The sequence below is a fragment of the Myotis nattereri genome (genome assembly GCF_964212035.1).
Source record: "Myotis nattereri genome assembly, chromosome: 2".
Taxonomy (NCBI): Eukaryota; Metazoa; Chordata; class Mammalia; order Chiroptera; family Vespertilionidae; genus Myotis; species Myotis nattereri.
In genome coordinates, this window is record NC_138076.1 from 153,512,209 (window position 1) to 153,525,767 (window position 13,559).

At 42.0% G+C, this 13,559-nt stretch overlaps 1 protein-coding gene across 1 annotated transcript in view; it reads right to left on the minus strand.

Moving 5' to 3' along the window:
- Window positions 1–11,389, minus strand: part of LEMD3 (LEM domain containing 3) — an 84,458-nt gene extending 73,069 nt beyond the window's left edge. The window contains exon 1 of the mRNA XM_081082302.1: window positions 9,336–11,389. Coding sequence (XP_080938428.1) covers window positions 9,336–10,878 — 1,543 coding nt within the window. The 5' untranslated portion in view covers window positions 10,879–11,389. The remainder of the gene's footprint in view (window positions 1–9,335) is intronic.
- Between the last annotated feature and the right edge of the window lie 2,170 nt (window positions 11,390–13,559).

Below are 13,559 nucleotides of genomic sequence, written 5' to 3' on the forward strand. Positions count from 1 at the left end.
GCCACTCTATCAACACAGGGAAGCATAAAAAATGCAGAGACAAAGAAACAGGTCACAAATGACAGAAATGGAGGAAAGAAAACTAGTGGATATAGAGTTCAAAACCACACTTTTTCAAGAACTTTCTAGAAACCGCCGATAAATTTAGTAAAACCCTCAAAAAGTCTGGTGAGACCGCTGATAAATGTAGTGAGACCCTCAAGAAATCTAGTGAGACCCTGGAGGTAATGAAAAAGGACCAACTAGAAATGAAGCATACACTGACTGAAATAAAGGATATTATGCAGAGTTCCAACAGCAGACTAGAGGATCGCAAGAGTCAAGTCAAAGATTTGAAATATGAAGAAGCAAAAACATCCAACCGGGAAAGCAAAATGAAAAAAGAATCCAAAAATACGAAGATAGTGTAAGGAGCCTCTGGGACAGCTTCAAGCGTACCAACATCAGAATTATAGGGGTGCCAGAAGATGAGAGAGAGCAAGATATTGAAAACCTATTTGAAGAAATAATGACAGAAAACTTCCCCTACCTGGTCAAAGAAATAGACTTACAAGTCCAGGAAGCGCAGAGAATCCCAAACAAAAGGAATCCGAAGAGGACCACACCAAGACATATCAGAATTAAAATGCCAAGAGCAAAAGACAAAGAGAGAATCTTAAAAGCAGCAAGAGAAAGACAGTCAGTTACCTACAAGGGAGTACCCATACGACTGTCAGCTGATTTCTCAACAGAAACTTTGCAGGCCAGAAGGGAGTGGCAAGAAATATTCAAAGTGATGAATGCCAAGAACCTACAACACCAAGATTACTTTATCCAGCAAAGCTATCATTCAGAATTGAAGGTCAGATAAAGAGCTTCACAGATAAGGAAAAGCTAAAGGAGTTCACCACCACCAAACCAGGATTATATGAAATGCTGAAAGGTATCCTTTAAGAGGAAGAAAAAGAAAAAGGTAAAGATACAAATTATGAACAACAAATACATCTATCAACAAGTGAATCTAAAAATCAAGTGAATAAATAATCTGATGAACAGAATAAACTGGTGATTATAATAGACTCAGGGGCATAGAAAGGGAGTGGACTGACTATTCTTGGGAGGGAAAGGGGTGTGGGGGATGTGGGAAGAGACTGGACAAAAATCGTGCACCTATGGATGGGGGGGGAGGGGTGAGGGCGGAGGGTGGAGTGGGAACCGGGTGGAGGGGAGCTATGGGGGGGAAAAAGAGGAACAACTGTAATAATCTGAACAATAAAGATTTAATTTTTAAAAAAATTAAATAAATAAATAAAATGTCCCCCCTTCTAATTAATTTCAATGGCTCTCTCTACATGTAAGCTTAAGTTTCCTTTGTAAATATAAAATGCTTTCACGAATTAATCACAATAAGCAAATTTCTTATATATTTATATAATTATGTTCTGCAATGTGATAAAATTCTCACTGCTACTAAAGGACTTTTTTTCTTCTATTCATGTCACATTCAGGAAAGAAGAGTAATTGTTGGTGCATACTTATCCCTCAATTAGTTTAGAACAGCTGAACTCAACTCCTTAACAGTTTGCACACATTTGTTCCTAAATGTTAGCTTGCCATTTGATATCAACATAGCTGTAAAGATGAATTCTGAAGTCATCTTACAAAAACATTTTAAGCAAAAAATTATGGGCATTGAGCAATACATCTGCTATGCAAACAAAGGCAGTGGTAAAATTTTAAACTCTATACATCTCAAAATTAAAAAAACAAGTTAAGAAATTATAGAAGTAATACATGATGGCTTCCACATAATAGATCTGTTATCCTATTTTCAGACATTATTACCTGTTAGTATAAATTTTTATAATCTTTAAAAAACAAATTTCCTTAGAAATGTTTTCAAAGGAATATGGCAAATATAAAACAACTATAAAATGTTTGATAAATAAATATTAGAACGTAAACCCTGTTGTTGAAGATATTTTAAGGTTTTCTTCTTTTTTTTTAACAATCACTTGTGTGATTTAAGTTAAAGCATGCATTATTAAAACAAAAAAAAAATCCAAAGATTACTACTCAAATACACTGTTACTAGTTCACTTTAAAATCAATTAAAAATAAATTCTGAGGATGAAAGTCAAAATCTAAAGTTATGAGGCAATAACTGTTATAAGAATTTCCACAATTAGTACTGGGCTGGGTTTCCAAATTAAATGGTAGCAATATCTATGTATAATAAATTAATGTAGGATTAGAATAAAGATATGCCATTAGTAATATAATTTCTATAAAAAAGTTACTATTTATCATATATTTTGGAGTTTTCTGATAGTTTAAGTTATACTTCATTCTTAAACTCCTTATAAACCAGATTAAATATATTTTGCACTAAAGTTCCTTTTATTTACATAAAAGATATTTTTCAGATAGGTAAAGTTAATATAGAATAATTAATGTGCAAGCAGCAGCTAGTTTTTTGTTTTTTGTTAATTCTCATAGGAGGATTTTTTTTTTCCCATTTGATTTTTAGAGAGAGTGGAAGAAGGGGGAGAGACAGAGAGAGAGAGAAACATCGATGTGAGAAAAACATATCGACTGGTTGCCTCCTGCATGGACCCCGGCCCTCAAGCCTGCAACCAAGGTGCATGCCCTTGACTGGAATTGAACACGTTCTAACCACTGAGCAACCAGCTAGGGCAAGAAGAAGCTAGTTTTAAAGCATCACAACTCTACTGTGGAATTATGAAAATATTTCATTTTTAAAAGTATTCCTGATCCCTGAAATTGCAGAACACTTCATTCCCACTGAAGCAAATACATGTATAGGGAAAGTACATCTAAAGTTCATTTAAAAGGAGCAAAAAAAGGAGAACACAAAAGTTCAGCAACTTGCCTTTAATAAAAAAAAAAACTAGCAAGCAGAAAGGACAATATTTAAATCCAGGTCTGCCTCCTTAACAATCTAAGCCCTGACAACTATGTTTCTCAACTAGACTTCATGGATAGTCACAAGGGGAATTCATAAATTTTCATCCAGATTATTTTTAAATTATTCTAGAGCCTGGCCGGCATGGCTCAACAGTTGAGCGTTGAACTATGAACCAGGAGGTCACAGTTCGATTCCCCGTCAGGGCACATGCCCCAGTTCATCCCCGGTGTGGCTAGTGCAGGAGGCGGCCGACCAATAAATTGATGTTTCTCTCTCTCTGTCTCCCTTTTCCTTTGAAATCAATAAAAAATAGATTTAAAAATAAATAAATTATTCTAGAGATAATTTTTAAATGAAAGACATTTTCACAGAGTAAATTTTCATTTCTTAAATCATCAAACTGGGATATTCAAACCCCAGTATTCCCAGGAATATTCTTGGAGGTAAAGAAAATTTTTTTTCCTCACAAAATAGTCAACTTTGAGAAAGTTCAAATGTAACATTCAGCTTTCATTCTTCAAGAATGAGAGGAACAACACTTGGTGTCCACTGAATAAGTCATGAAATTTTGTGCCTGTATGCCTTTATACATGTTATTCCCTTCTTCGGGAAGATTTTTTTCATCTCTATTAACTACTAAGTTTATTCTTAAAAAAAAGTGTCACCTGTGAAAATCTTCTCTCCCTGTCCTCTTTACCCTAGCATTTGGCCCATCATTCTCTGCTTAAATAAGATTTTATGCACCATTGATAGCATTTATTAGTGTACTATAATTGTCCTCTGTGTCCTTGAGATAATCTCTTAATTTTTTGTTGTTGTTGATCCTCACTCAAGGATATTTTTTCCATTGATTTTTAGAGAGAATGGAAGAGAGAGGGAAAGACAGAAATATCGATGTGAAGGAAACTTATCGATTGATGCCTCCTTCACGTGCCCGACCAGGGCCCGGGCAGGGGAGGAGCCTGCAATCAAGGTACATGCCCTTGACTGGAATTGAACCTGGGACCCTTCAGTCCACATGCTGATACTCTATTCAATGTGCCAAATAGGTTAGGGCAGTGGTGGACAAACTGCGGCTCGCGAGCCACATGCGGCTCTTTAGCCCCTTGAGTGTGGCTCTTCCACAAAATACCACATGCGGGCGCGCATGTACAGTGCGATTGAAACTTCGTGGCCCATGCACATTAGTCAGTATTTTGTGGAACAGCCACACTCAAGGGGCCAAAGAGCTGCATGTAGCTCGTGAGCCGCAGTTTGCCGACCACTGGGTTAGGGCCAAATTGATTTTTTTAAGAAGGATAAACAGGTGGTGGTATAGGTAATGGAGTGATAGGCACTAGGTGGCAAATATGGAGTGATGAAAACCTGAAGGAGGTTGATAACTACCAGGATGGAGTGGGGTCTGTGATTGAGGAAATCCATTTGAAGAAAGAAATACTTGGTGACTGTTTGGATACAGAGAATAAAGGAGAGTCAAGGATTATTCTGTGGTCATGAGCCTAGATGATTGATAAGATAGTGATACCACTGACAAGAATTAGAGATGTGGCAAAGGGATCTTGTTTGGGAAAAGGTAGTACAGAGAAAATGGTTTATTTGGAGTTAAGTTTTTGAATTGTTCAAGTAGAAATATCTTGCAGGCTACTGTAGTCCCATAATTGGATTAGAGACTGGTGTTCAATGTACTAGAACTGTTTATTGAAGGTATAGATACCTTGGCATTTCAAAGGGGTATATTATTTTTTAAAACATATTTTAGCTTTTGCAAGTAATTAGACTAGCCAAAAGGCTCAACATTTGGTATCTATAATGAAATAGTCATAAGGATATTGAAAAATAGTTGTTCCTCTCTCTCTTTTTTAAAATCTTTATTTTGAAAGCATTACAGATGTCTCCCCTCTACCCCCTTTGTTGACACCCTCCACCCAGCTCCCGCCTCCTCCCTAGGTCTTCTCCACAATACTGTTTGTCCATGGGCTATGCATATCTATACTAATAATAGGGTAATATGCAAATTGGTTGGGACACTGTCACAGTAACAACTGATCAGCAGGCTGCATGCACAGCAGGCGCAATTGGGCAGGGACTTGCAGCATCAGGGATGGCGCTGCAGCAGAGGCCCCTCCACATGCCTGCGCCGGGGTTCCACAGGCACACAGAGAGGCCCCTCCACCACAGCCCCAGCCAGGGGTCCGCAGGCGCAGAGGGGCCCCACAGCCACGGGCCTGGCCAGGAAGCCTCTGTGAACCTGCGCTGGGGGTCCGCAGGCCTCCCCCGGCTCCAGCCTACCTCTTTGGGGCAATCCATTGAGGAGTCCCGGATGGGTAGGTGGGGCCTATCTCTTTGGGGTGATGGATCAAGGGGCTCCCACACTGTGACAGGGAACAGGCCAGGCTGGGGGACCCCCGCCCCCCCGCCACGTGCATGAATTTCATGCACCGGGATGTATATAAGTGCTTTGGTTAATCCTCCCCCCACCTTTCCTCTGAAATACCTCAGTCTGTTGCAATTGAGTAATTGGTGACTCAGAGAAGAATGGATGGTAAACCAGACAGGGGTTGGTTGAATGAATGAATGGCAGAGGAGGAAAGAGGTTTAATATTGGCTAAGATACAGTATTGTACCCAGGATACAATATTAAGTGAAAAAAGTTGTAGAATATGTATAGTATAATGTCACTTAAAATAAAATTCAGACTCCTTTCTATGGCCTTCAAGTCCTTTAGGTCCTTTATGACCCATCCCCTGCTTACTTGTGACTTTATCATATGCCATGCCCCAGTCACACTGACCATTCTATTCTGATGCTTTAACATGCCAAGTTTGTTTTTGCCTCAGGGTCTTTATACTTGCTATTATTTCTATTAAAAATTCTCTTCTCCCTGTGACTAGTTAGTTCCTTTAAGTCATTCAGATCTCAATTCTCTCGCATATATATACTTTTTAATTGACTTCAGAGAGGAAGGGAAAGAGAGAGAGAGAGAATCAATGATGACAGAGAATCATTGATCGGCTGCTTCCTGCACATCCCTTACTGGGGATCAAGCCCACAATCTGGGCATGTGCCCTTGACTGGAATCGAACCCAGGACCCTTCAGTCCATAGGCTGACACTCTATCCACTGAGCCAAACCAGCTAGGGCTCAATTCTCTTTAGAGAAGCCTGTCCCAACTGTTGAATGAAAATGTATACACAAAGGTATATATAAGTGTACATATTACATGAAAAACATTTAAAAAGTTCTGAAAGGATTATTTGAACTTATATCAGAAGTGATTATGAGACTAGAAGTATCCAATACCCATTAATTTTTGCTTCATAGATCTCTATGTACATTTTCTACAAAAATCATGTCTTCTATAACTGAAAACCATTATCTAAATGATCATATAAGCCTACGGTAGTCAGTCTATTCTGCCTATTATCTTTTGATGGGTTGCCATGATCTGACTGTAGACTGATCCTTGAGTTGTTTTGGTAGGGCAGTTCAAACTTAGAATCTTAAACCTTGGAACTGGAAAGAGCTTAGAGATCCAACCCCACAATTTTACAGAGGAGGAAGCAGACTCATAATAATTCAATTAATAAAACTAGGCATTGATGAAAATTCTTCAAAGACCAAATGATTAAGAACTACTTAAAAGGCTAAGCTATTACACGTTATACATAATTTAAATAACTAATAAAAGCTTACTAAAGCTTTCTCTCACATATAACCTACAATCTTCTGGTGAATAATTACTCAAAGTAAAACTATCCCCTTAAGCACACTATTTGACCAATGAACCCTATGGTTAAACATCAGTTAACCATTATAATATGACAAAGGATCAGAATATTACATAAATATAGGGAGTGGAAATTATTCACCGTTAGGTGTGCAGCCTAACTGAACTAGTAGGCATAGTTTTCAACCAGGGTATACAGTTAAGTCTGTAATACATTTAAGGATTCATTATGCTTTGATTCAAATTTCTGTATCATTATCTACAATGTGTATTTAGTGGAATTTAATAAAAATTAAATGTTGAATAGGTAAGAAATACACTAAATGTCATTTACAGAAATTACTTATTTCTCTTTACATAATATAGATTACCAGGAATATGTTTTACCTAAACTTTTGAATAATACCAATTTATGTTTGTTTAACAAACTATCTCATTTGATCCTCACAACAATCCCACAGACAGCAGAAATTGTTGTTATCATTTAATACAAAAGAATGAAGCTCAAAGGTTAAGAAACTTGACTAAGGTCATTCTGACAAGTCCTTATACCCAAATCCTCAACCTCTTATCTACTGTTCTTTGCATCCCTTTGGCTTCCTCACATTTACTATGTATTAAAATGCAAAACGCTTTATAATTTCCTTTCTTCAACACTGGTGGAGGTGAAGAAGGAACCAAAACCCTAGCAGTCCTATGCTTTTCTATTCCATTTGAAGTTTTGGTACCTGAGAAAGTAGTATTCATTTTTCTTAACAGTGAGGAGAAAGATATGACAATCATCTAAATTGAGAATTGTATTCATCAGCAATTCTGTTTTAAATGCCACCAAATATTCAATTGTTTCCTTAATCCTAATAAAAGTACCCTCTTATTTAGAAAGTTCTCCAGAAGCAATACCCAAAGTAGTGTTACCAATATGGTTTTATAGTTGAAAAAATCTGAAACAAAATCTTAGTCCTTCACTCACTAGCTGTTCAACTGTGGGTACATTTCTTAACTTCCTTGAATCTCACTGTCCTCATCTACAAAATGAGGATAAACACCATCTGTCTCTGTGAGTTGTTGGGAAGATTCAACGATTTAATATGTGTAAAGTACTTAGCTCTTAGAAAAGGTCCAGGTCATATAGTTAGTGTTGTCAGAGAAACAGATGCAAACAAGTACTGCTGATAGATAATGTCATTTAACTTATGTGAACTTTACTAACGGAACTCCTAGGGTGACCTTGATACTTTTTTTCACAAGTATCTGGGGCAGGACAGAATATATCACACTTGCTCCCAGGATACCAATTAAAATGAGTGCTGTATTTCAGTCCTCTTCTAACTCCTTTAAGCAATATAGTAATAATCTATTCTTTAACTACCTTAAAATTGGCTGCATCCAAATCCAGGCTTACACTATTTTCACTCCTACTCTTTATCTAAATCTAACTGCATCACTCACTATTTTGAAATAAATCTAATACTAAGCCAATTTTAGAAATACAAATCATGATACAGTGAATTCACATTGGGTGAAATGGGTAGGAAGTTTCAGGGGGAGTGAGGAAAAGGAGCTGAGAAATTATGTATTCAGCAGTCTATCATGCACTAATTTACTTTCTCTCTTTTATTCTTCACAGGCATCATTCTAATCAATATTAGCATCATTTTACAGATTAGAAAAGGAAAGCTCAAACTCTTGTTCATTCCCCCTGGCTCAAAGTGCTCCAACCACTCTAACCTACAAGATTCTTGCTCAACTAAAAGCCTTTCCTCTTACAATCTCTTCCCCAAATGCTCTCCTAGCTCCCTGCAATGCTGTCTCCTGCTTCAGGTCTCACCTCAATCTGTACCTACTCTTACCAATCCTAAAGTAGCATACACCAAGTACTCGATTCTTACTTCCTTCATAAACACAAAATGACCTGCATTCATCTTCTTGTGTCGAAGGACAGGAATACTTTGACTTTACACTGCTGTTCCCTGAGTGCTCAGCATAGATGACGCTAGCTTAATGAATGAATGCACACACCTCCCTCTAGCCATTTAACAAGTAAATGGCAGGGCCTGGAAACCAATCCAGATAAATCTGACTGCAAACACCTACATGGCCTACCACTACTTTTTTCGTGGGTGAAAAGAGAGATGCTTTCGGCTGGGAAACCAATTTAGAGGAGTGCCTTCCTACTTTCTATATTCATTCACTTTTTTAAAACTCACAGAACTATATACCCATATACTTAATACTACAAAATATTGAACCAGAATTTCAAGAGATCTTACACTGCCTTTCAGAATCACAACTCAATTTGAAAAAACAACACTGTATTTATGATGCCTTCTAACAGTCAAAATGATTCAAAACTTTTGAATCATTGATATGTATACGTATAGTTATATTTAAGTCTAAAGAAAATGTAAATACATGCATTTTACTAACAGGCTTGTAATGTTTTGTTCTTTTTTTAAAAATAAGATGTTTTGGAGTTCCCCTATCATACACAAAAATTTTTACATCAAGCCATGGGATTATCATTCTGATAACGGTTATAATGTTCTTTCTTAAAATGGCACAAATGCACTCAATCTGTTGCCTTCACTATTAAACCATGTTCTTGCACGCAGACGTCACCCCACGTCAAATGCCCAGTGCAGCCGGGGCAGATCACTAACATCCCCTTTGTTACCGTACCCACGGGGGTTTAATACTTACTGCTGAGTCCTCCATCCTCGGATACGCTGGTTCCTCTCATTCCTAGGTAAGTCAGTCCCAAAATTAGGAAAAACAAGCAGGCAGCAGTTAAGAGAAACATCGACAAGTAGTGGGCACTGAAACCCCCGGTGGGGGACACCTCCTCCCGCTTAAACTGCTGGAGAAGTTCCTCCTCGGGCTCGGAGAGCTTCGGCTTGCCGTACGCTTTCTGCAGGTAGGTGTGATTGGCGCCCGTGTGATTGGAGTGATTGATCCTGAGTGAACCCGGGGCGGCCACCGCCGCACTGGGAGGGAGGCTGTTGGGGAAAATCCTGGAGGAGTCCACCCCGAGGGCGCCGCCGCCGCCGCCGATATGATTATTGGTTTTGAGCAGGGAGCCTGCGGACGCGTCCAGGGTGGCGTCCATGTCGGTGAGCGGCGGGGCCAGGAGCGGGGCCAGCTTCTTGGCGTTCACACGGTATCGAGGAACCGGGCTGGAGTCCAGCGCCTCACACGCCCCTCCCTGCCCCGCCGCCGCGGACTCCTCGAGGTTTCGACTTCTGTCTAGACTCCCCGCGGCCGCCGCCCTGTCATTCATCGGGATTCCTCCCCCTCCCGGGGCCGCCGGCTCCGGCCGGCCGCCGGCCGATCTCGCCGACTGCGGCGGGAGAGGCTTACCGTGGCTCCGCCGGGGCCGGGGCCGGGGGAGGGCGTCGTCCTTCGGTACCTGCCGGCCGGAGGCCACGTCGACGGCCTCCTCTTCCTCCGAGTCCGAGTAGTTTTCCCGGCAGCTGTAGGCGAGGAGCCGGCTGCCATTCACGGTGCGGCTCGACCACAGCGCCTCGCCGGCCTCCGGGTCCCGGTCCTCCCGGTCTTCGCCCTCGTCGTCCCCGTCCCGCGCCGCTCGGTCTCTCCCCGACGGAGGCGGCAGCTCCGGGGCCGCCGGCCTCCGCGCCCCCCACCACGCGTGGGGCTTCCTCCGCTCGGCCGCCGGGCTGTTAGTCACCTCGCCGCTGGCCAGGGACGCCGACGGCGGTTTGAGCCCGCGGAACTGGAGCGCAGCCCGGTCTCGCCTCCCGCCGCCGCCGCCGCCGCCGGCCTGGTCCCGCGGGCTCATCTCCACGTCCGACTCGTCCGAGCTGAAGCCCAGCAGCACTTTGCTGCCGGCCGTGGGGGCGGCCGAGGCGCCCCCGGGCCCTCCCAAGGGGTTCTCGGGGCCGGAGGCCGACACTCTGCCCAGGCCCCCAGGAGTCCGAAAGTGGGCGAGGTCTCCCGACACCGGCCGGACCCCCATCCCAACGGCCCCCGCCGGAGCCGGTCCCGTGGCGGCGACCGAGGCGGCTGCCGTGTTATTGTTATTACTGTTCCGCGTCTTGTGGCCGCGGCCCCCGGACCGGTGCTGCTGCTGCTGCTGCTCTTCCTCTCGAAGCTTCTTCAGCTTCTTGAGGTAGACCGGGCGGGTGCTCTCCGTCACGGGGCCGGGAGACAGGCCGTAACGGCGGAGCTGAGAGAAAAGCTCCTCGTCCGAGAGCTGCTGAGGCGCCGAAGCCGCCGCCGCCGCCATTTTCTCTCCAGGGTGTTTTACAAGCTCCGCGCTACCGGAAGTGACGCGCCGCCCTAGACCCTGAACTAGACCGGGCTGCGTCGCCCGCCCAGCGCCGCGCGCCGCAGCCAATGGGAGGCGCGGGAGGAGCTCACCTGAGCGGGAAAGGGCCACCTGGGCGCCGTGCGGCTCCCGGGCGGCGAGGCTTCCCACCCCCTCCCCTCGGCGCCCGCACGCGCGCCCCCTGCCTCCCTCCCCTCCCCGCTTAGCGCTGTCCTCCGCCCTGCCCTTCGCAGAGCCCCCCCGGAGCTGCCTCTCGCTCAGCCACCTTGACCTCCTCCTGCCCGGACCCCGCCACGGGGCAGGAGCAATTGAAATGCAATCTCCCTGGAGGCTCCCGACGTTAGTTTTCTGTAGTCCAGAACCCCTCTGCGACGGGAAGCCTCCCAAGACTCAAAAAGAAACGGCCAGACACGATTGGTGATGTCCCTGCCTGACTCCAAGTTCGCTTTGCATGTTGTCTTTCTGCTTGACTTACAAAAAAAAAAAGTGAGTTTCCCCCGCTGCTCTTTTTTGAGAAGCCTCCACTCTAGGGAGAAGATACAGGGTAGACCAGTCACAATACTATTTTCTTCAAAAGTAAGGTCTATTCATGTCCTTCGTTTGTTGTAAGGTATTACCATGTTTTTCCCCTTTTTAAATCTAGTGACCTCGATAGGTCATCATTTTTTTGTAAATGAGAGAGCCTATTTGCTTCATTCTATGACTTAGCACCTTTCTCACCTATAGTTATTTATCTTTGTAAATGATTGCTTTTATGCATCTATATTTTTAATTACTTAAGTTTTTTATTGTGCTAGCCCTTTGGACCCTAAGCTTCACCAGCAGAGGACCCTTGCTTTCATTGTTCTCAACGTCAGCCCGATGGCAGCCTAGTAGTTCAATAAACATCTGTTGAAATAATTAATGAATTGCAAAGCTGGAATAGTATGAGGTTAATATTTTGTCATGGTATTAAATAGTGCCAGATGAGGAGGAGAAACCTTCACACAAAGTCAAAAAAATATAAAACAAACCATTAAGACCTAGATATCCAACTCCCTCATTTACAAAATGAGAAATGAATCCCAGAGAGGTGAAATTTGGCCAGTTTGGTAAAGATTGCTTCCCTTTTCCTCAAACTCTGGCAGAGCTGACGCTTCGTGAGTACTTACACCCTGGTAGCTATACAGCAACACCTAGCACAATATCTGGCATGCTATAGTAATTTTGGGGCGAATGAATTATTTTACCCTATACACATCTACAGAAAAAAAAAAGTTAGTTTAAAACTTAAATACCAGCTTTTCAATATCCTGAATCCAACAGCAAAATAATACTCAGTAACCTGAACTTTGGATTTCTTTTAGCAAAAGTTCCTTTACAAAAAGACAAGACTTTTATCTGGAGGGGCACCTAGTTGTTCTTTACCAACAGACTTAAAAATCTACAAATGTTCCTGAAGCTATGACTATTAAAGCACTTTTAAGGAGTTCAACACAGTACATTTTAGCCAGTATGAGGATCATGATCCAGGATTTATTACCATAATTGGTTGGGTGGGGAGTCAAGTTGTTACAAACTTACCTGAGCTGTGTCTCCCTGTAGCAGGGTGGTTAGGCTTGGGTGGTAAACAACACTGGATATGGACCCAGCCCTGTCTTCTCTTATTCTTAGTTCAGCATTTGTTCCATACCCTACTGGCTCTTCAGGTAGGAATCATGGAAGTCTGTTGGTTCAGCCTCTGATTTTCATGAACCTTAAATACCCTTCTATAAGGATTGTAAGGCCATTTATATTTCTGCCTGTGGCTTTGAACAAGTTATTTAACAGTTCTGAGCCTTAGTTTCTGTGTGAACAAAGGAGGAAGGATAAGGATTAAATAAGAGTGTGTCTGCATAATGCTTAGCACCACACCTAACACACAATGTGCACTCAGTAAATGTTAGCCAATAATGTAAACCCAAGCATTGTATGTGTGTTTGGTAGCATGGTTCATGAGAACTCCAAGTAACAGCAATTAAAATGCCACTGCACAGATAGAAATATAAATGGTGAAACTTTTATATCAGCTTATATTGAAGGACCTTCTAAAGAATGATATGAAACCTAACAATATGTTCAAATAAAGATATTGCTGAGGGATCATTTCCTTAAAGGATTTAAATAATCAGATTTAATAGTTAATGAAGATGAAGGGCTTTGTAACCATGATTCTTGGTCATTTTAACCCTTGGGGGCAGCAAGGTTTGTAATGAATTAGGAATCAAAGGTCTCAGAGTCTCCAAGTTACATGACAAATCATAGGCTCTGTGAACTTCAGTTTATCCTTTTCTAAAATGTTGATATTGCCTACCTTTTTTAGCAAACAATTAGTATTCAGTAAGTATTTGTTGAGAATGATGAAAAATACTGTTTGTGAAAATTCTATTCAAATATGTTATTTACATATTCTATATTATAGCCAGATACTAATAACAATGAAAACTACAATTGATATGAACTTTACAATGAGCTTTCATATACATGGGCTCATTTAATCTACAAGAAATCTTACCTCTGAAGATACTGATTTATTGTACAGAACTATGGGGTTATAATTATCCTTTGTTTGGATGTTTTTGATCAGATCTGACACTCTCAGAACTTTCACTGCCTCAGCA